The 20,495-nt window shown below is 40.0% G+C and overlaps 1 protein-coding gene across 6 annotated transcripts in view; it reads left to right on the top strand.

Moving 5' to 3' along the window:
* Nsd1 (nuclear receptor binding SET domain protein 1) overlaps nucleotides 1-20,495 on the top strand; it is a 110,043-nt gene that overhangs the window by 9,195 nt on the left and 80,353 nt on the right. For all 6 annotated transcript variants that reach the window (XM_052156665.1, XM_052156664.1, XM_052156667.1 and 3 more), the window contains exon 3: nucleotides 15,598-15,733. In XM_052156665.1, the coding sequence (XP_052012625.1) occupies nucleotides 15,598-15,733 (136 nt within the window). The remainder of the gene's footprint in view (nucleotides 1-15,597; nucleotides 15,734-20,495) is intronic.

Below are 20,495 nucleotides of genomic sequence, written 5' to 3'. Positions count from 1 at the left end.
TAAAGAGTGCTGGAAGGCTGAGTGTAGCGGCAGATGCAGCCAGGGCTGCGTCATAAGATCCCTTTCCAAAGACTAATGCTAGAAAAATATATGTTGTGGAGGATGAACTATCTTAATAGATTAGATTAAATTAAAATTACTGGTTATTTGATATCCCTTCCATGCTAGGGACAGTCAAGAAGTAGTCGCTTTCTGGGTTATGAGAGTGTATTCTTCATATCATCTCTGATTTCTTTTCATGCTATAATTGAAGCTGTTGTAGCTCTCTCCTATAAGTGGACATTACTGTCACACTAATTCTCATAGGCATTTTATTCCCAGAGCATTTTTTATTGTTTTTTGTTTTTGTTTTTAACATCTTTAAAAGTATATTTGTAGCCGGGAACAGCATCACATGCCCTCAGTCCCAGCACATAGAGAAATACAGACTGTCAGTGTAAGTTCCAGGCCAGCAGGACCACATAATGGGACCATATTTAAAAACCAATAAGAGGCCATTTATACTTCTTTTTTCTTTTCTTTTTTCTTTCTTTTTTTTTTTTTGGTTTTTTTGGATTTGGTTTTTTTGAGACAGGGTTTCTCTGTATAGCCCTAGCTGTCCTGGAACTCACTCTGTAGACCAGGCTGGCCTCGAACTCAGAAATCCACCTGCCTCTGCCTCCCAGAGTGCTGGGATTACAGGCGTGCGCCACCACCGCCCAGCTCCACTTATACTTCTATACAAAATTATTAAAGACCTGTCTTCTGTGGGATATGTGTGTACTGTCAGTGTTGAGGAGACTGGAGCAGAAAGGTGGGATATGCAATATCTGATCTCCAAAACCAAAGCTGAGCACACAGTACCCTCAACTTGTGGTCCTGGTAGGAAGCTTAGGCAGGTGGTGTTACAGGACAGCCAGTATCAAAGTGAGAATCTGTTTCAGGGTTTCTGCCTATTAAAAAATGATTATTTTCTTGTCAGTACTAGAGATTGGACCCAGGACTTTGTTCAACCGGGTTAACCCTCTGTACTCCTAACCTTACATTTTTTTAAAAAAAATTATTTGATATAGATAATTACTTCTATTATGCCATGATCTATAAAGTATGGCAGAACACTTAAAGGGTAATAGAATTTTGTGCTTAAAGTGATTATTGTTTAAAAGAGCCTAGGGCTATGTAGTTCAAGCTGACTTTAAAGATTTGTTTTTCTTAGCTTTCTGAGTGGATTGCAGGTATGTCCTATTATAACTAGTTTAAAGTGTTTTGGAAACAGCTTTAAGGGTAGGAGTGTTATTATACAAACAGGTAAAATTAAGCTTCTAATATTAGTTTTTTTGGTAGAGGTGATATTAGAGTCTTTGTTTTTTAGAGAGGCAATTCTAACTCCTCCAGTCTTGACCTCTCAAATACTAGGATTATAGGTACAAGCCCCTATACCCACCTGTGAATGAAGTCTTGATAGGTAGGTACTGTATCAGTTTTATTGTTATCTAAAGATAAACTGACAGAATTATAAGGACAAAGGTAACTTTTTATAGTTCTTGATAGGCTTATATCTGCTTTGATTTCCATAAAGAATTGTAACAAACAATTCAGGGACTGGATAGATGGTTCAGTGGTTAATAGCTATTACTACTCTTGTAGAGAACTTGAATTTAGTTCATAAACACTTGTGCTGGCTGCTCACAACCACCGTAACTCTGCTCCAGGGGGCTGGCGTCCTCGGTTAGCTTCTGTGAGCACTTGTACACATGCTGCATACATATGTACAGATTTTTTTTTTCTATCTATACTTTTTGTAACAGGGTCTCACTTAATGCATGAAACACATGTAGACATCATGTGTAGACATCACCATAAGCAGCAAAATAGATTTTAAAATTCCTGTACTATTTGATACAGCAGTGTGCATCTGCTCAGTTTGGACAGCACTGGATCTTACCCTTTGTTTTCTCCTCCTTTTTGAAACAGTCTCATGTATTCCAGGCTGACTTCTCATAAGCTGTTTTATTGAGGATGACCTTGATCATGTGGTCTCCTTGCCTCTGTCTCCAGAGTTCAGGGATTATAAGTGTGCACCACTGTGCCCAGTGGAGCTGGTTTAGCATCCCAGGTGTCACCCATGCTAAACAGGCCTGGTTGCAACTGAGTTGCAACTCTGTCACAAATTAAATGTCTGTCTTTGTCTTGAGACAGGGGCTTACCAGCTTAGAAACGGGCTGCTCATAACTTTGGTGATCTTCTATAGTACCTGGGTCATCTCTCCTCTCTTCTCTCTCCTTCCTCCCTCTCAGCGCATCCCTCCCTCCCCCATACCTACCCCAACACACACACATAAACACACACACACACACAATTTGTTGCTTGTTTTTGAGATGTGTTTTGTTAGTAGCCTTGGCCTCAATTGAGGGAATAAAGATGTGTACCACCACACCCATTTTAAAGAGTGCTATCTGTGTATGTGTGTGGCTGCTGCAGTACACATGTAGAAGGCAGCGGACAACTCAAAGGAGCAAGTTTCCTCCTTCCTACTTTTGGGTTCTAAGGATTGTACTTAAACAGTCAGGTTTAACAGTAATGGTCTCTTCCATTGAACCATCATGTTATCTGTCAAACTTAATATTTGAATAAACATGTAGTGAAAAATTTTTAATGTTTAACAGTGAAATTGCTGTGCTATGCTGTGCCTGGTTAGTTAACATCTCTCATTACTATGTCTTCTTTCCACTAAATAGCACAAAGTAGCAGATTTTGTACAGTTAAGATTCTTTGTAGCCAGGCAGTGGTGGCACAAACCTGTAATCCCAGCACTCTGGGAGGCAGAGGCAGGTGGATTTCTGAGTTCGAGGCCAGCCTGGTCTACAGAGTGAGTTCTAGGACAGCCAGGGCTACACAGAGAAACCCTGTCTCAAAAAAACCAAATCCAAAAAACCATAAAACAAACAAACCAAAAAACCAACCAAACAAAAAAAGATTCTTTGTTCACTTAATACATTATCTGTGTGTTCTAGCCCTTCATTTAATTGACCTTGCTTTACCCATGTTCCCAGACTGGCTTAGAGCTCACCTCTTGTTTCAGCCTCCCAAGTGAATGTTGGGATCTTAGGTATGTACTACTGGGCTTGCTTAGATTTATAATTTAGAAAAGTAAACCCATCTGCAGTAGAGAGAGTGCTAGCCTAGCTTGCAGAATGTAGTGAATTCAGTCCCCGGCATTCTGTATTAACAGAAGAAGCATTAGTCGCATTAGTTGTGCCACTTTGTGGGGCAAAAGAAGGAGGGTCTCTTGTGAGCTCTAGGCCAGCTAAGGGCTGTATAATGGAAATCTGTCTCAACAATAAATTTAACAAAAATTCAGTAGCCTAAAGACGAATCTGTTTAGGGGAAGTCATATAACCAAGGTACCATTGTCTAAGGTAACCTGACTTTAAGTCATCAACATGTTTTGTTTGTTTGTTTTTTAATTTTATTATTTTTATTTATTTATTTTTGATTTTTCGAGTCAGGGTTTCTCTGTGTAGCCCCGACTGTCCTGTAACTCACTCTTATAGACCAGGCTGGCCTAGAACTTAGAAATCCGCTTGCCTCTGCCTCCTAAGTGTTGGGATTACAGGTGTGCGCCACCACCGCCCGGCCCTTTTTATTTTATTTTTTTAATGTAACTTGTGTATATAGATTTATTATTTTGCTGAGTTTTGTTTGGATAATTGTTACAAGGATAGAGTTTAATTTTCTGTAATTATTTTAAATGATGCCTAGAAAGAAAATTTGAATACCATTTAAGAAAAAAGTCATGCCATGCACTGGTGACACACACCTTCAATCCCAGAACTCAGGAGACAAAGGAAGGCAGATCTCTGTGAGTTCGAGACCTGCGTGGTCTACAGAGTGAGTTCCAGGACAGCCAGGGCTACCCAGAAATTCAATTAACCAAAAGAATAAACATAAAAATAAAAGTAAATAAATAAATAAATAAATAAATAGAAGAAGAGTAGTTAATATTATGGTTTGACTACAATCTGGTATATAATTTAAGCTACTACTTTTTAGCATTTAAATTACTATTGTTTATTATTATTTTGATGTTTCTAGATAGGCTTTCTCTATGTATCTTTGGCTGTCCTGCAAGCCAGTCTGTAAACCATGCTGTCTCCGAACTCAGATTAACCCGCCAGCTATTTCAATGACTTTTTAGCTCAGTGTTTGAAATAAAAAGATTCATTGAAGGGATTTATCAGGTTATTATTTTTAGTAATTAGATATCCAGTATGCAGTATACATTTACCAGAAGTGTTAAAATTGGCTTTTGTCATATTACTTTCTCTGATAGTGCAGTTAAAATCTAAAAAGACCCATTTTTATAAAAAGTCTACATTTGGGAGGTTCTCATAATAACTTTGTGTTTATCTTCTTGTGGTGATGTGAGGATGAGTTTTTCTTTTAAGGCAGAATCTTGCTATGCAGACTAGGCTGGCCTTTAACTTGCCGTGATTTCATCTTTTTTCTGATCTCTTCAGTTTATGTTGGGAGTCTCAGTAACTGTTGACTGTTCTTTTCTCAACATGCTTTTGAACCTGTGTCATTCCCAGGAGTTCCCCCCCCAGTGCATTAAGATTTCAGATGCACCGGGTGGTTGTGGCACACATCTGTAATCCTAGCACTCTGGGAGACAGAGGCAGGTGGATTTCTGAGTTCGAGGCCAGCCTGGTCTACAGAGTGAGTTCCAGGATAGCCAGGGCTATACAGAGAAACCCTGTCTCGACAAAAACCAAATCCAAAAAAACAAAAAAAAGATGTTTTGTAAGCTGTGTTAAAGATTTCTATTTACATTGTATGCTATTTTACTTCTGACAATAATTTAAAGTTGCTTTATATTTTTTAGAGAGCAAAGTATAAGATGAACATCTTTATATGGGAGCTGGAGAGAGTCTCAGTGAGTAAGACCCTGCTCTTCCAAAACTGGGGTTCAATTCCCAGCACTCACATGGAGGCTTACAATTGTTTGTAACTCTAGTTCCAGGAGATTTGGTGAACTTTGGACTCCATCGGCATCGGGCATGCTTATGGTACACAAACATGCATACCGAACACCCATATACATAATACTTAAAACAATTTTTTTCACACACAATAGTTTGTTTTTCAGGCATTATCTTCTGCATTGCTCAGGTTCACCTTACAATTTTGGTACCATGTCCTTCTTTTTTATTGTCCCAAGGAGTCAAGATTAAGAATCCTGTCGTTAGGCTGATATACGCATATACAATTGAAAAACAAAATGGCCAGGCATTGGCACACACCTTTAATCCCAGCACTTGGGAGGCAGAGGCAGGTGGATTTCTGAGTTCGAGGCCAGCTTAGTCTACAGAGTGAGTTCCAGGACTGCCAGGGCTACACAGAGAAACTGTGTCTCGAAAAAACAAAAACAAACAAAAACAAAAAAAACAAAACAAAAAAAACAAAATATCAAGAAAAACAAATGATCCAACCTTGGCAGCTCTACTGTTTGTACCTTACTATATTTTATGTGTGATGTGTAGGCCGCTATAGTGTCTCTACCTAAAGAACTGCCAGTTAGGTATGGTGGTACCTACCAGGAAGTCAGTAGTTAGGTCAAACCAGGAGCTCAAAAATACCCTTGTTTACACTGAATTGGAGGCCAGCCTGGGCTACATAAGACCGTGTCTCAAAATTAAGGGGGAGCCAGCAAGATGTCTGCCCAGAAAAATGCACTTGCCAACAATCCTGATAACCTAGTCTTGGAGCCCATAAAGAGGTAGAGAAATAATTTCCACATCTATTTGTGCTCATACACAAGCTGTATGTGTCACTTACACACACACACACACCCAGACTCATACAAACAATATAAATACAAAAGAGTTTCCTTATTCTTTTAACCGTTTTTTTTATTTCATGCCTGTGAATGTTTGCTTGATAGATAACGCCTACCACATGTGTACAGAGGCCAGAAGGGGATGTTAGATTTTCTCTGAAACTAGAATTACAGGTCAGTGTGAGCTGTCACGTGGGTGCTGGGAACTGAACCTTAGTTCTCTGGGAGAATAAGTGCTCTTAAGTGTTGGGCCATCTTTTCAGCTCCAAATTGCTTAATTTTGTGCTTTCAGATCATTGGTTGGATGAACCACATTTATTAATTAATTAGTCATTGTTGATAAACATTGAGTTTGCTTTCCATATTTTGCTAATGTACCTAAGTTCAACAATAATTGGTCTTGTATGTATACCATTGTACGATAAACATGTATGTATTTAAGGATAACATTCAGGGTATTATAACACAAGCCTGTGATTGTAGCCCTCAGAAGGCTGAAGCAGGAGGATTGAGAATTTGAAGATAGTTTGGACTTCTTAGAGAGATCTTATCTGGGAAACCAAGCGAGCAGCATATGGCTAGAGGACCTTGAGTTTGAGACTAGTGGTGAGTTCCAGAGCGCCTTGGGTTATCCACAGGAGACCTTATGTCACAAAACAAACAAGAATAGCTAGAGAGATGGCTAAGCAGTTAAAGTATGCAGCGCTCTTCCCTGTGTTTCATTCTCAGCAACCATATCAGAAAGCTCTCTGCTCCAGCATGAACTCCAGCTTCATGAAGATCCAACTTCCTCAGACATCTACACTCATGTGCATTCTCATTAATTCATTCGTTTACCCACTCATTCATTCTCTCTTACATGTGCACACATACACACATTTAGCTGTTGTAAAAATCTTTAAAAAAAAATACTAAAATTGTCTGACTTCATGGCTGAGTGACCTTGCTGCTAATTAAGCCTGATTATGTGAGTTTAATCTCTGGACCCCACATGGCAAATGGTTAGGACATTCATATTTGTTGATTCATGCATACATAACAAGTACATAAAATGTATAAATAAAAGCAAATCTAGCAACAATAGTAATAACTAGCAAAAAGTACTCTTTTAAAGTCAGTTTTTAAATGTATTGTTTTCTCATCCAGACAGCAGTTTCCCTACTCTCCGCACCTCCACCCTCAGCCCCATCTGCTCCTCTTCTGTCCCTTCAGAAAAGGGCAGTCTGCAGTGAGACTAGGTACCTCTGCTTGTTTAAGGCTAGGCAGTGGAGGGAAGGGCTCCAAAGGTCGGCAGAAGAGTCAACCTCTGCTCCCACTGTCTGGAGTCCCACAGGAAGACTTAGCCACACAAGTACTCTTTGTCCCTGTACACATGGATTCTCCATGTAGCATAGGCCTTCTTGGAACTTTGTAGACCAGGCCAGCCTCTAGCTCACCAAGATACTTCTGCATCTACCCTTGCCTCTGCTTCCCAAGTGCTGCAATTACAGGTATATGCTACATGCCCAGGAAGTACTTTTTTTTTTTTTTTTAACAAATAATAAGGGTCCCGGCAGTGGTGGCGCACGCCTGTAATCCCAGCACTCTGGGAGGCAGAGGCAGGCGGGTTCTGAGTTCGAGGCCAGCCTGGTCTACAGAGTGAGTTCCAGGACAGCCAGGGCTACACAGAGAAACCCTGTCTTGAAAAAACCAAAAAGAAAAAAAAAAAAAAAAGAAATAATAAGGGGTTTTGTTTTTGTTTTGATTTTTTTTGTTTGTTTTGTTCTTTGTTTGAGTGATACCAGTGATTAAACCCAGGACATTGACCACTGCCAGGTCAGAGTTATTATTATATATTCAAGCATTTGAATTGCCCCTTTAAGTTAGACCACAGTAGTGTTTGGTCAGCAGATGGGTTTTTGAATTTGTAGTAGGTGCTAATATTTTAAAAGTACCGTATTAAAGTTAGTAGTTAGAGTCATGCACTGGGCAATGCTTAATCTTCTTAGATTGGGTAAGGTAAAATCAGAGAGACTTCTTGGAGCTGGATCTTCCCTAAGCTAGGCTGACACTTAATCTCCTGCCTCAGCCTTCTAAGTCACTAAGATGACATATGTAAGCTATCGCTTGTGGCTTATATTAGTCTTTTGAACAAAATTGAAATTATTTGTGTGAACATGTATGACATGGACGGAGGTCATAGGACAAGTTTTGGGATTTGATTCCCTCCTACCAAAGTTCAACGGAATGAACTCACATCAGATTTGCCTGACAGGTACTTTACTTTGCTGGACACTTATGTATGTCTTGGTTTTCCTTCCTTCCTCCCTCCCTCCCTCCCTCCCTCCCTCCCTTTCTTCCTTCTTTCCTCTTTCCCTCTCCCCTTCCTCCCTCCCCCCCTCTCTCTCTCTCTTTCTTGATTTATTTATTTTATTTTTTTGTATATGAGTACACTGTAGCTGTCCTCAGACACACCAGAAGAGGGAGTCAGATCTGCTGATGGTTGTGAGCCACCATGCAGTTGCTGGGCATTGAACTCAGGACCTCTAGAAGAGAGTCAGTGCTCTTAACTGCTGAGCCATCTCTCCAGCCCTGATGATGTTTTCAGTGCTGAGGACAAATCCAGGGCCTTGAAAGTGCTGATAAAACCCTGTACTTACAGCTATATTCCTGACCTTTGATGCTACTTTTAAACTTAAGTCCTTTTTATGAAGGATATAAATAATTATAATTTTTTAAAAGAAATTTTATTTTTATTTTATCTGTGTAATTGTTTTGTTTGCCTGCATGTACATTCCTGGTGCCTGAGGAGGCCTGAAAAGAGGATTGAATACCCCTGGAGCTGTTGTTCCTATAGATGTGGGGAATTGAACTTGAGTCTTCTGCAAGAATAGCAAGCGTTTTGAACCATTGTGCCATCTTTGCAGCCCCAATTTTTGTATCTTGAGATGGTTGACAAGTTCAGATCTATTGTCAGTTAAAAGCCGTATTAGTCAGTGAGAGTAAACTTGTACTTGTTTGTTTTTATGCTAGGATGTCATGAATACCTTAGAACTGTAGTTACAGATGTTTGTGATCTGCCAGATGAGTGCTACGAACTGAATCCAGGTCCTTTGACCTGGTGCAGCTCAGTCATCTTCCTGCTCCCAGAACCCTTTTTTATTTTATTTTATTTTAAGTTTTTGAGATTATTTCTTACCCTAGTCCAGGGCATCCTTTAACTCTTGATCCTCCTGTCTCTGCCTTCTCAGAGCTGGAATTTTAGATGTTGGCACCATTCCTGGTTTAGGCAGTGCTGGAGAGTAAGCCCAGGGCTTACTAGACATAGATTCTATACTAGACAAGGATTCTGCCAAGAGGCCCCAGCCTCCACCCTAATTTAACTCATCTGCTTTTTCTGATACTTAGTAAACATGAATGGGGTTTTTATTAAAGTGCTTCATGTTTGAATACGTATTGATTTCTGACAACGTTTAGCCAGAAATGATAGCTGGGGAACATTTTCAAAATTTGAATTCAAATTAGTTCTGTCTATATTTTGACACAGAGTTTCTCTGTGTAGAACAGGCTGTCCTGGAACTCAGAAATCTGCCTGCCTCTGCCTCCTGAGTGCTGGGATTAAAGGTGTATACCACTGCCACGTAGCCTTCAACTTGGTTGGGGAAAAAAAAAAAAAAAAAAACCAAACAAGCATGTCTGCATTGAATGTGTGTTTACGCTTTCAGAGGCCAGAAAAGAGGGCACTAGATAGCCCTTAACAGGAGTTACAGATAATTATGAGCTACTAGGTAGTGCTGGGAATCAAATCTGGATCCTTATGAGTGCCGATAACTGTTGAGCCATTTCTCCAGTCTTCAAATTTTAAAAATTAACTTAGTGTGTAAAAGTGTTTATGTCATTGTGCTCATATTTAGATGGGAGGACAATTTGTGAGAATTAGTTTTCTTATTTTACCGGATGAGTTCTGGGATCGAAGTGCATTTGTCAGGCTTCTCAGGTTTACCATCTTGCTAGTCTTTGACTTTTTTCAAGAGAGAGAAATTATTTCTCAACTGTATTTATAGCTCAAAGCCTAGACTGGCCTGGTAAATGTTAAATACTTGAATGAAAGAAATATTTTACAGATTTACCTGAGGTTCATAAAAGAATTCCCTCAGAAACAAATGGCCTGGGGATATACTCTGTTGGTAGAGTGCTTACCTGATTAGCACAAGCCCTGGGCCTCATCCCCAGTACTGCATAACCAGGTGATGGGGCACACCTATAGACCCAGGACTCGAGTGTAGCAGGATTGTGAGGTGTGTGGTCAGTTTGGATTCAAAGTTTTCATATGCTGCTGAGATTTCAGCCGGCTACCCAGCCAACCACAGCTAGAGGACAAAGAACACATGCTTGTGCTGAATTGTGTCCTCTGCTTGCATTCCTTCTGCTGAGGCAGAAAAGGTTTAGAACAACCTAGAACCTGTCTAGAGGCCTGGGAGCGGTTGGTCAGTGAGACTTGGAAGTGGTTAAATGCACTACTTAAGAAAAGTTTCATTTCTGACTTGGAGTTAAATATTGGTTATTGGGATCATGAGCCTTTTGTGAATTTCAAGAGTTTAATCACTGTGTTATCCTAGGCTAAAGATGATCTAGTTTTGCCCATTTTGTGCCAGTCCTCAGAATACATTCCTGATATTTGGTGCTGGGGATATATATAACCCAGGACCCTGTATGATTTAGGCTTATGCTCACTGGGGAGCTATACACCCAGCCCATCTCTCCCCTGCAGGTCCTAATGTGTAGTCCTGATAGCCTTAAACTCCTGTGTAGTCTGGTTTGCTCTCCAACCGTGTTCTTGCCTCTGCCTTCTATGTGTGGGAGTAGAAATGTGAACCACTGGCTTTTAGACCGTGTTTTCTTTAAAATTTTTATTACATTTATTTGAGTGTGGCAAGTGAGGGTAGACCTGGGCCATGCACACATGGAGGTGAGAGGATCATCTTGTGGAAAAATAGCTTTACTCACTATGCCTTCTCTTTCTCTCTCCCTTCTTCCCTCTCCACCCCCTCACTCTTTCTCACACACACACTCCCTTTTATTAAAAAAAAAAGGATTTAATTATTTATTATTTATTATTTATGTATATTGTGTGAGTATATGTATATGTATGTTAGGTGTCCAAGGAGGCTAATCAAGAGCTCCTTGGAGCCAGGCAGTGGTGGCGCATGCCTTTAATCTCAGCACTTGGGAGGCAGAGGCAGGTGGATTTCTGAGTTTGAGGCCAGCCTGGTCTACAGTGTGAGTTCCAAGACAGCCAGGGCTACACAGAGAAACCCTGTCTCAAAAAACAAAACAAAAGAAAAAGCTCCTTGGATCCTCTGGAGTTGGAACTCGTGTAGTCCACTCTGACTTCAAACTCCTCAGCTTCCTATATGCTAGGATTATAGATTGTACAACTGTGTCCTGCTCCTCTTAAATAGATTTTTAGCAGAAGTAGACCCCAAATCTATATATACTAATTGTATTCCATTGAATTCACAAATTTAGTTAGTAGTCATCTGACATTTTTTATACTTTTTTGACTGTGGTAAATTATTCCATGAACATTTATATACATGTTTTTGTGTGTGTGTGTGTTTCCGTGTTTCCCTGGTGTTGATTTTTGAATGGTAAATTACTCTATGAACGTGTGTGTGTGTGTGTGTGTGTGTGTGTGTGTGTGTGTGTGTGTGTGTGTTTCCATGTTTCCCTGGTGTTAATGGCAGGCAAATATTCTACCACTAAACTATACTCTGAGACCCTGGCTTTGTATCCATTACTCTTGAATATATTTATGAGGAAATCTTTTTTTTTTCTTTAGAGACACGGTTTTTCTATGTCTGGAACTCGCTCAGTAGACCTTGAACTCAGAAATTTGCCTACCTCTGCTTCCTGGATGCTGGGATTAAAGTTGTGTGCCACCACCACCTGCACTGAAGATTTAGTCTTTAAAAAGAAAACTTTTTTTTTTTTTTAGATTTGTATACACGAATTTGGCCACATGCATGTATGCTTACCATGTGAATACCAGGTACCCACAGAGGTTAGAAAAGGGTATCATCCCCTGGAACTAGAATTAGTGGATATGGTGTGGGAACCAACCCTGGATTCTCTGGACTCTGAGCCACCTCTCCAGCCTGCATCTTTTGGTCTCTTCACACTGTGTATTAAAGTTAACCATCCTGCTGTGCTCCACAAGCACCTATTGTTTTGCTGGTCAGAGCTCAGCAATGTGTCTGATAATACAATGTAATCCATTTGTAATAGGTATATGAATAGAAGGCAGAACCAATTCCATGTCCTCAATTATGGTTAAATTTCTCATAAGTAGTAACTGAGGCTTTATTGTTACTAAATGATAAATGCAGCCATTAATAGTTTGAGCTTCAGTTGTCCTATACAGCCTTGACTCTATTGCCTAAACTGATACTGTTAGTGTGTGGGTTATATGCGTATGTGTGTACCTAGAGGTACATAGAGGCACCTATGCTTGGAGGCCAAAAGGGTCAGGTATCTGGTAGTAAATAAGTATAAATGTATGCCTAATACAAATGCAGGGAAGGGGGATGGAGAGATGGCTCAGTGGTTAAGAGCACTGACTGTTCTTCTGAAAGTCCTGAGTTTAAATCCCAGCAATCACATGGTGGCTCACAACCATCTGTAATGGGATCTGATGCTCTCTTCTGGTATGTCTGAAGACAGCAACAGTGTGCTCACATATAATAATAAATAAACCTTAAAAGAAATAAAAGAAATGCAGGGAAGATCATTGTGCTTGATAAACTCGGAATACCAAGTAAACATTATCTATATTATTTACATTATTAAGACTTGAATATTTATTAATGATTGCAAATAAACATTTACATTTAGGACTTGAATAATATCAATGATTGGCAAATTATTCTTTTGGGGGCGGGGGGAGTTCACACAGGGTTTCTCTGTCTCTGTAGCCCTGGCTATCATAGAACTTAATTTATAGATCGGGCTGGCCTCAGATTCATAGAGATCTGCCTGCCTCTACCTATTGAGTGCAGGTATCAAATTTGTGTGCCACCATCACCTGGTATCAAGCTACAGATTACAAACTGAGTTGGCAAAAGCAAATGTTAGTATCAAATAGATTTTGGCAAATAAAAGATTTGTTTTCCTTTTCAGGCATTTTGTTTTTTTGAGACAAAGTCTCATGTGGCTCAGATTGGCTTGGAATTTAACAATGTAGTAGCTGATGCTGGCCCTGAACTCTGAGTCTCTGCTGCCATACAGGGCTTCATTCAGGCTTTAAAATTCCATAGTTAACAAACTTTGAAAGGCTTTCTGAATTAATTGGTAAAATAGCTCCTGAGGGCTTTTTTTTTTTAAAGGGAAGTTCTATATTTTCTATTTAATTCCTTAGTGACTCTATGAAAATGAAAACTGTAGTATTTTCAGTTGAACCTAACTTACAAACATGAGTATTTTGAAGCTTCCTAAGGCCGGGCAGTGGTGGCACACACCTGTAATCCCAGTGCTCTGGGAGGCAGAGGCAGGTGGATTTCTGAGTTTGAGACCAGCCTGGTCTACAGAGTGAGTTCCAGGACAGCCAGGGCTATAGAGAGAAACCCTGTCTCGAAAAAACCAAATCAAAAAAAAAAAAGTATAAGGAATGAATTCACTGAAATAATCCAAATAAATGATAAATAATGCCCTTATTTAAAAGCTATCTTTCAACCTAAAGACTGATTTCACTTCGGGCTGGAGGGAAAGATCAATTAGAGCATATACACTCTTCCAGAGAATTGTGGTTTCACTGCCAACATACACACGCAGTAGCCACAACCACCTGTAATTCTAGTTCTAGATTGTTCGAGGCTCTCTTCTGAACCCTACTGCAACCAAACACATGCTGGGGTACACAGACAGGCACATAGGCAAAACACTTAAAAAAAAAAAGACTTTCATATAAAGCATATAAAATAAAATGACTTAGGAAGCTACCACCGCCCGGCCCCTTATACTCTTTATGACTACTTGAGTGCCAAGTGGATAGTTTTAGCCATTTAGGAAGGAAAATTTAATCTGGAGGAACTCTCTAAGCATGGCCTTAGGATGAAATGATACTGGTTTGTACCCACTTGGATTAAACAGGAGATACCTTAGTATGTTTTTACCTTTTTTTGTGTATACAGGATTAAAAGCTCAGGCCTGTGAAACACAAGTTTTTTCCTCTGAAGGCAAGAATTTGTGCTATTTAGAGACATGGACCTTGGAGCTGCGGAATGGAGGCAGCTATCAGGCATACTATTTTATTTTTGGAGAAAAATTTCAGCCTGAGTTGAACAATTCCTAAGAGCTTCATTTATTTTGTATTCTATTTGAATGTTGTTCAGATTTGTACTATGTAATATTTTATATATCTTCAATGTTACGGGAAAATTTTAGGTGGGGGTGTATTGGCATGAGTAGAGTATGACCTGTACTTCTAGTATTTGATTTTGTTCTGTTTGAGACAGGGTTTCATTATGCAGCTATCAGGAGCTATCAGGAGCTCACTGTGGTAGACCAAGCTGGCTTTGAACTAATGATCTATTCTCGCCTCTACCTCTCAAGTACTAAAGTTAAAGGCTTATACCACCATATCCTGTGTAATTTTAGGATTTTGTTTTTATAATGACCATTAGTGACTGTAAAACAAATTGAAAATTATTCTAAAAGGCTATGCTGTGAACAGTGGAGACAGGGTAATTTGTGCTGGGTTATCTTCTATTTCTTTCTTTGTTTTTGTTTTTGTTTTTTTGGATTTGGTTTTTTCAAGACAGGGTTTCTCTGTGTAGCCCTGGCTGTCCTGGAACTCACTCTGTAGGCCAGGCTGGCCTTGAACTTAGAAATCCACCTGCCTCTGCCTCCCAGAGTGCTGGGATTACAGGCGTGCGCCACCACCACCACTGCCTGGCTAACATTGAGCACTCTTTTTTTTGGGGGGGGGGGGGCTTTTTTGTATTTTTCTTTTTTTTTGGATTTGGTTTTTTCGAGACAGGGTTTCTCTGTATAGCCCTGGCTGGCCTGCAACTCACTCTGTAGACCAGGCTGGCCTCGAACTCAGAAACCCACCTGCCTCTGCCTCCTGGCTATTTTTTCTTTCTTTCTTTCTTTCTTTTTTTTTTTTTTTTTGGATTTGGTTTTTTCGAGACAGGGTTTCTCTGTATAACCTTGGCTGTCCTGGAACTCACTTGGTAGACCAGGCTGGCTTTGAACTCAGAAATTCACCTGCCTCTGCCTCCCAGAGTGCTGGGATTACAGGCCTGACAGCCACCACTGCCCGGCTTTTTTCTTTTTTTTAAACATTAAACATATGTATTCCTTGGCTGGAGAGATAGCTCAGAGGTTAAGAGTACTGACTGCTTTTCCAGAGATCCTGAGTTCAATTCTCAGCAACCACATGGTGGCTTATAATCATCTATAATGAGATCTGGTGACCTCCTCTGGGCTGCAGGCATACATGTAGTCAGAACACTGTATACATAATAAATAACTAAATAAATCCTAGAAACATTTATTGTGGTTGTGAGTGGATACTGTGCTAATGTGGAGGCCTGAGGGTAACATGGAAGTTTGTTCTCTGCACAATATGAGTCTCAGGTTGTCAGCTTGGCAGCACGTGCCGCCACTGAGCCATTCTGCTGGCCTGGCTGCCTTTTCATTTTGTGTTTCTAGGCATTGTTTTTCAGAATTCGAATTGAAGGGTAATGTTTAGAAGGTTTTTATTCTTATTGATTTCCCCATGTTTTGTCTGTCTAAAGTGTCATCCGAAGAAAAAGTCTACACCACTGAAATATGAAGTTGGAGATCTCATTTGGGCAAAATTCAAGAGACGCCCATGGTGGCCCTGCAGGATTTGTTCTGATCCGCTGATTAATACACACTCAAAAATGAAAGGTAATAATTTACAGTTGATTATTTGTTGTAAAATACAATATGGAATCCTGAGCTTATTGAAGACTTTAGTGTGAATCAGGACTTTTGTTATGTAGCAGTAATTGTTTTCTTGGAAATTTTTAGGAATTAACATCTTTCATCTTTTTAATTGTTTTTGTTTTGTCTTTGAAGTTGGTCTTACTCTGAGATTGAAAAGTATTAGACCAGGCTATTAGTACATGCCTGGAATTTCATGGTTGGAAAGATGGAGTCAGAAAAATCATGGATTCTTCAGTTTTTTGTGTATTTATATGTTTTAGTCATCATGTATTTATATATTTTAGTCATCAAGTATTTGACAATTCAAAGGCTAAAACATAATCTCATAGCTACATAGGGAGATTATGTTTTAAATTTCAAGATTTCAGGGTGGTGGTGCACACCTTTGATCCCCAGCACTTGAAGGATAGAGGCAGATAGATCTCTGAGTTCAAGGCCAGCTTGGTCTACAGAGTGAGTTCCAGGACAGCCATGACTGTACAAAAAGAAACCCTGTCTCAAAAAACAACACAAAACAAAAATCTGGGCCAGGAGGTGGTGGGGTACACCTTTAATCCCAGCACTTGGGAGGCAGAGGCAGATAGATTTCTGAGTTCGAGGCCAGCCTGGTCTACAGAGTTGAGTTCCAGGATAGCCAGAGAGCTATACAAAAAACCCTGTCTTGAAAAACTAAAAAAAAAAAGAAAGAAAGAAAGAAAGAAAGAAAGAAAGAAAGAAAGAAAGAAAGAAAGAAAGAAAGAAAAATCAAAAATCTCTTTATACACACACACACACACACACACACACACATATACAATGAAAAATAAAAATGGACACCGGGTAGAGGTGGCACACACCTGTAATCCCAGCACTCTGGGAGGCAGAGGCAGGCGGATTTCTTAGTTGATTTCTTAGTTCGAGGCCAGCCTGGTCTCCAGAGTGAGTTCCAGGACAGCCAGGGCTATACAGGAAAACCCTGTCTTGGAAAAACAAAAACAAAAACAGAACAAAACCAAATTCAAAAAAATAAAAAAAAAATGGAAATTTAGTTCTACCAATTAATGTATGTCCCTAGACCTCTTGTCACACACCCCTGACTCCATTTTTTTGGAAGTGAGATTTTATGTTTCTCATGCTGGCCTTGAACTGTCTGATCACTTGATCTTCCTCCATCTCCCATGTGCTGGGCTATCAGTGTGTGCCACCCAGTTTATGTGGTGCTGTCACCTAGCCTCGGGCTTTGTTTGTTGTTGTAGGAAGGCACTTTACAAACTGAGGTTCAGCTATTGACCTTAGAATTTACATTGTTGGAGCTGGAGAGCTTGCTCAGGGGTTAAGAGTACTGTCTGCCCTTACAGAGATCCTGAGTTCAATTCCTAGCAATGGAATGGTGGTTCACAACCATCTGTAATAGAATCTGATGCCCTCTTCAGGGTATGCGGGAAGACTGATCACTCATACATAAAAAATAATAAGTATTTTTACAAAAGAAAAGAAAAAATAATATACATTGTCTTTAGCCAGAGAAATGGCTTAAAGTGTTTGATTTATAAGCCTGAAGACCAGAAGGTCATAGGGCTACCTGTGGGAGAGGGCAAGAACTCTCACAGTTGCTATCTGACCTCCACACATATGCTGTAGTGTGCATATGTACATATTATATGTGCATGCACATACAATAAACAAGAATATTAGAAACATTTGGGAAAAAGTGTACATTGTCCAGAATCAGTTTTCTGTGTATTTAAATATTTTAGTCATCAAGTGTTTGATAATTTAAAGACTAAAATAACTCCATTTGAAATCTTGCTGGCTGAGGCAGTTGCATACCTAATAAATATACCAGCACTTAGGGGCAGAGGTTCTCAACCTTCCTAATGCTGCGACCCTTTAATACAGTTCCTCATCTTGTGACCCCAATCATAACATAGCTATTTCATAACTGCAATTTGCTATTATTACGTATTGCAATGTCAGTGCCGGTATTTTCCAATGGTCTTAGGTGACCTCTGTGAAAGGGTCATTGGACTCCTAATGGAGTTGTGACCCACAGGTTGAGAACTTCTGATTTCGGGCTTGGAAGCTGGAGGATCAAGGGTTTCTTCCTAGGTCATCTTTGTCTGCACAGTGAGTTTAAGGCCAATGTGGGGTATGCGAAACTTTCTTAACTAAGAAGAATGACAAAACCTTGATTTGGAATATTTTTCTTTGATTATTGTTTTTCATACTTGGTTTCTTACATTTGAATTTAGGATACTTTTTTTTGAAAACGAAGGCCTAAAACTTGCTGTACTTTTTTTTTTTTTAAATAATTCATTTTCTTAACATTATTTTTTAAGATTTATTTACTTGTTTTATGTATATTAATACACTGTCACTGTCTTCATACACACCGGAAGAGGGCATTGGAGCCCATTACAGATGGTTGTGAGCTATAATGTGTTTGCTGGGAATTGAGCTCAGGACCTCTGGAAGAACAGTCAGTGCTCTTTACCGCTGAGCCATCTCTCCAGCCCCTAAATGATTCATTTTTATAATTTTTAATATCTGTTATGCATGGGTCAGATTGAGAATGTGTCCCTAAGTGCAAGTGCTCACGTGGGCCAGTGGCTTTGAAGCCCCATGAGCTGGAGGTACAGGCAGTTGGGAGGCTTGGGTGTTGGCAATCAAACTCAGATGCCTATCTTTATTTTTTCGAAGACTAGGGTATTATACAGTCTTGTCTGGAACCGGCTATGTGGATCAGCTTGGCTTCCAACTTTTGACTATCTTGCTTCTACTGCAGAATTAAACTGTCCCCAAAACCAACTAAAAAGCTAGAAAGAAAGAAAAGTGATATTGCTGAAGTTCATTTTATAGTTTTGAGTGTTTTTCTTTTTTTGAGACAGTCATTAGCTGTCAGGTGGTGCTGGGAATTTGAACCTTGGTTTCCTGAAGAATAACCAATGCTCTTAACTACCACATACATACCCAGTGCCTGAGAAGTCCAGAGAGGGGCACTGGACCCCTGGGAACTCGAGTTCTGCCTGACTTTAGCTGCCATGTGCTGGGAATTACACGCACCTCAGGACCTCTGTAAGAGCAGCAAGTCCTCATGGCTGAGCTACCTTACCAACACTGAAGTTGGGTTTTTCTGTTAGTCTACCTGTGCTTGTATGGTTTTGCATTTTGTTTTGTTTTTAAAATGATTTTTCTAGACAGGCTTCTCTGTGTAACAAGCACTGGCTGTCCTCACTTTGTAGACCAGGCTGGCCTCGAACTCACAAAGATGTACCTATTTCTTCCATCTGAGTGCTAGAATTAAAGGTGTGTGCCTGGCTGCCTTTAAAAAAAAAATTAAGTTTTACTACATAGCCCTTGCTGTTCTGGAACATGCTGTGTCATCTAGGCTGGCCTCTAACTCTCCAGCCCTCTCCCCATGTTTCTTAAGAGACTGAATTTAGGCTGTCAGGCTTGGCTGCATGCAACTTTACCTGCTGATCTGTCCTGCAGCCCCTTGCTCATAGCAGTGCAGTCTTTTTCTCCAACTTCTTCGAAAAATTTCATACCTGCAGAAAATTTAAGTATGAAATAAACTATATACATTTAGATATAGCAATTACAGATTTATGGCAATTCTTTGTTTGTTTGTTTTTGTTTTTTGTTTTTTTGAGATAGGGTTTCTCTGTATAACCTTGGCTGTCCTGGAACTCACTCTGTAGACCAGGCTGGCCTCGAACTCAGAAATCCCGCCTGCCTCTGCCTCCCAAGTGCTGGGATTAAAGGCATGTGCCACCACTGCGCGGCTATAGCAAATCTTTTTTTTTTTTTTTTTTTTTTTGGATTTTGGTTTTTTCGACACAGGGTTTCTCTATATAGCCCTGGCTGTCCTGGAGCTCACTCTGTAGACCAGGCTGGCCTCGAACTCAGAAATCTGCCTGCCTCTACCTCCCAGAGTGCTGGGATTACAGGCGTGCGCCACCACTGCCCGGCATTGTAGCTATTATTTGATACAAATATAAACATTAGTGTAGTATAATACAGTATATAACAATATAGTGATTCCCTTGTAGGTTAAATATTTCAAATGCTGTTAGAAAACACAAATTTTGGGGTTGCAGAGATGGCTTAGTGGTTAAGAGCACTGACTGCTCTTCCAAAGGTCCTGAGTTCAATTCTCAGCAACCACATGGTGGCTCCATCTGCAATGTGACCTGATGTTCTCTTCTAGTGTGTTTGAAGACAGTGACAGTGTACTCATATACATAAAATAAATAAATCTTAACAAAAATACAAAAAAAAAGGAAAACCCTAGGGTCTGAGTGATGGCTCAGTCAGTAACGTCCTTTCCTTTCCAATCATGAGAACTCTTCAATTCTCTGCACTCAGAGAAGAATCCAGGCATTAGGGTATGCTCTGTAACACCAGCACTGAGGGAGGGGGTGCGGGGGGGGGGGGTAGGGGGACAGATGGTAATTCTATAAAGTAGAATTACAGGTTACTGTTGGTTTTGTGAAATGAGTGCTGGGAACTGATTTGAGACAGGTTTTCGCTATATATAGCTCTGGTTAGCCTAGAACTCTTCTATAGATCAAGCTGGACTTAAATTTATTGAGATCTGTTAGTCTTCCAAGTACTGGGATTAAAGACACATACTGATCTCTTGACTTATTTTTAGATAAGATATCTTGATGTAGCCCAAGCTGACCTGGAACTCACTTTATAGTCCACAGGCCTGTGGAAGTCAGAGCATTGGGTTCCTGTA

This window comes from Apodemus sylvaticus, chromosome 14 (assembly GCF_947179515.1).
Source record: "Apodemus sylvaticus chromosome 14, mApoSyl1.1, whole genome shotgun sequence".
Lineage (NCBI taxonomy): Eukaryota > Metazoa > Chordata > Mammalia > Rodentia > Muridae > Apodemus > Apodemus sylvaticus.
The sequence above is the reverse complement of the archived record's forward strand: the minus strand, read 5'-3'. Positions and strand labels throughout refer to the sequence as shown.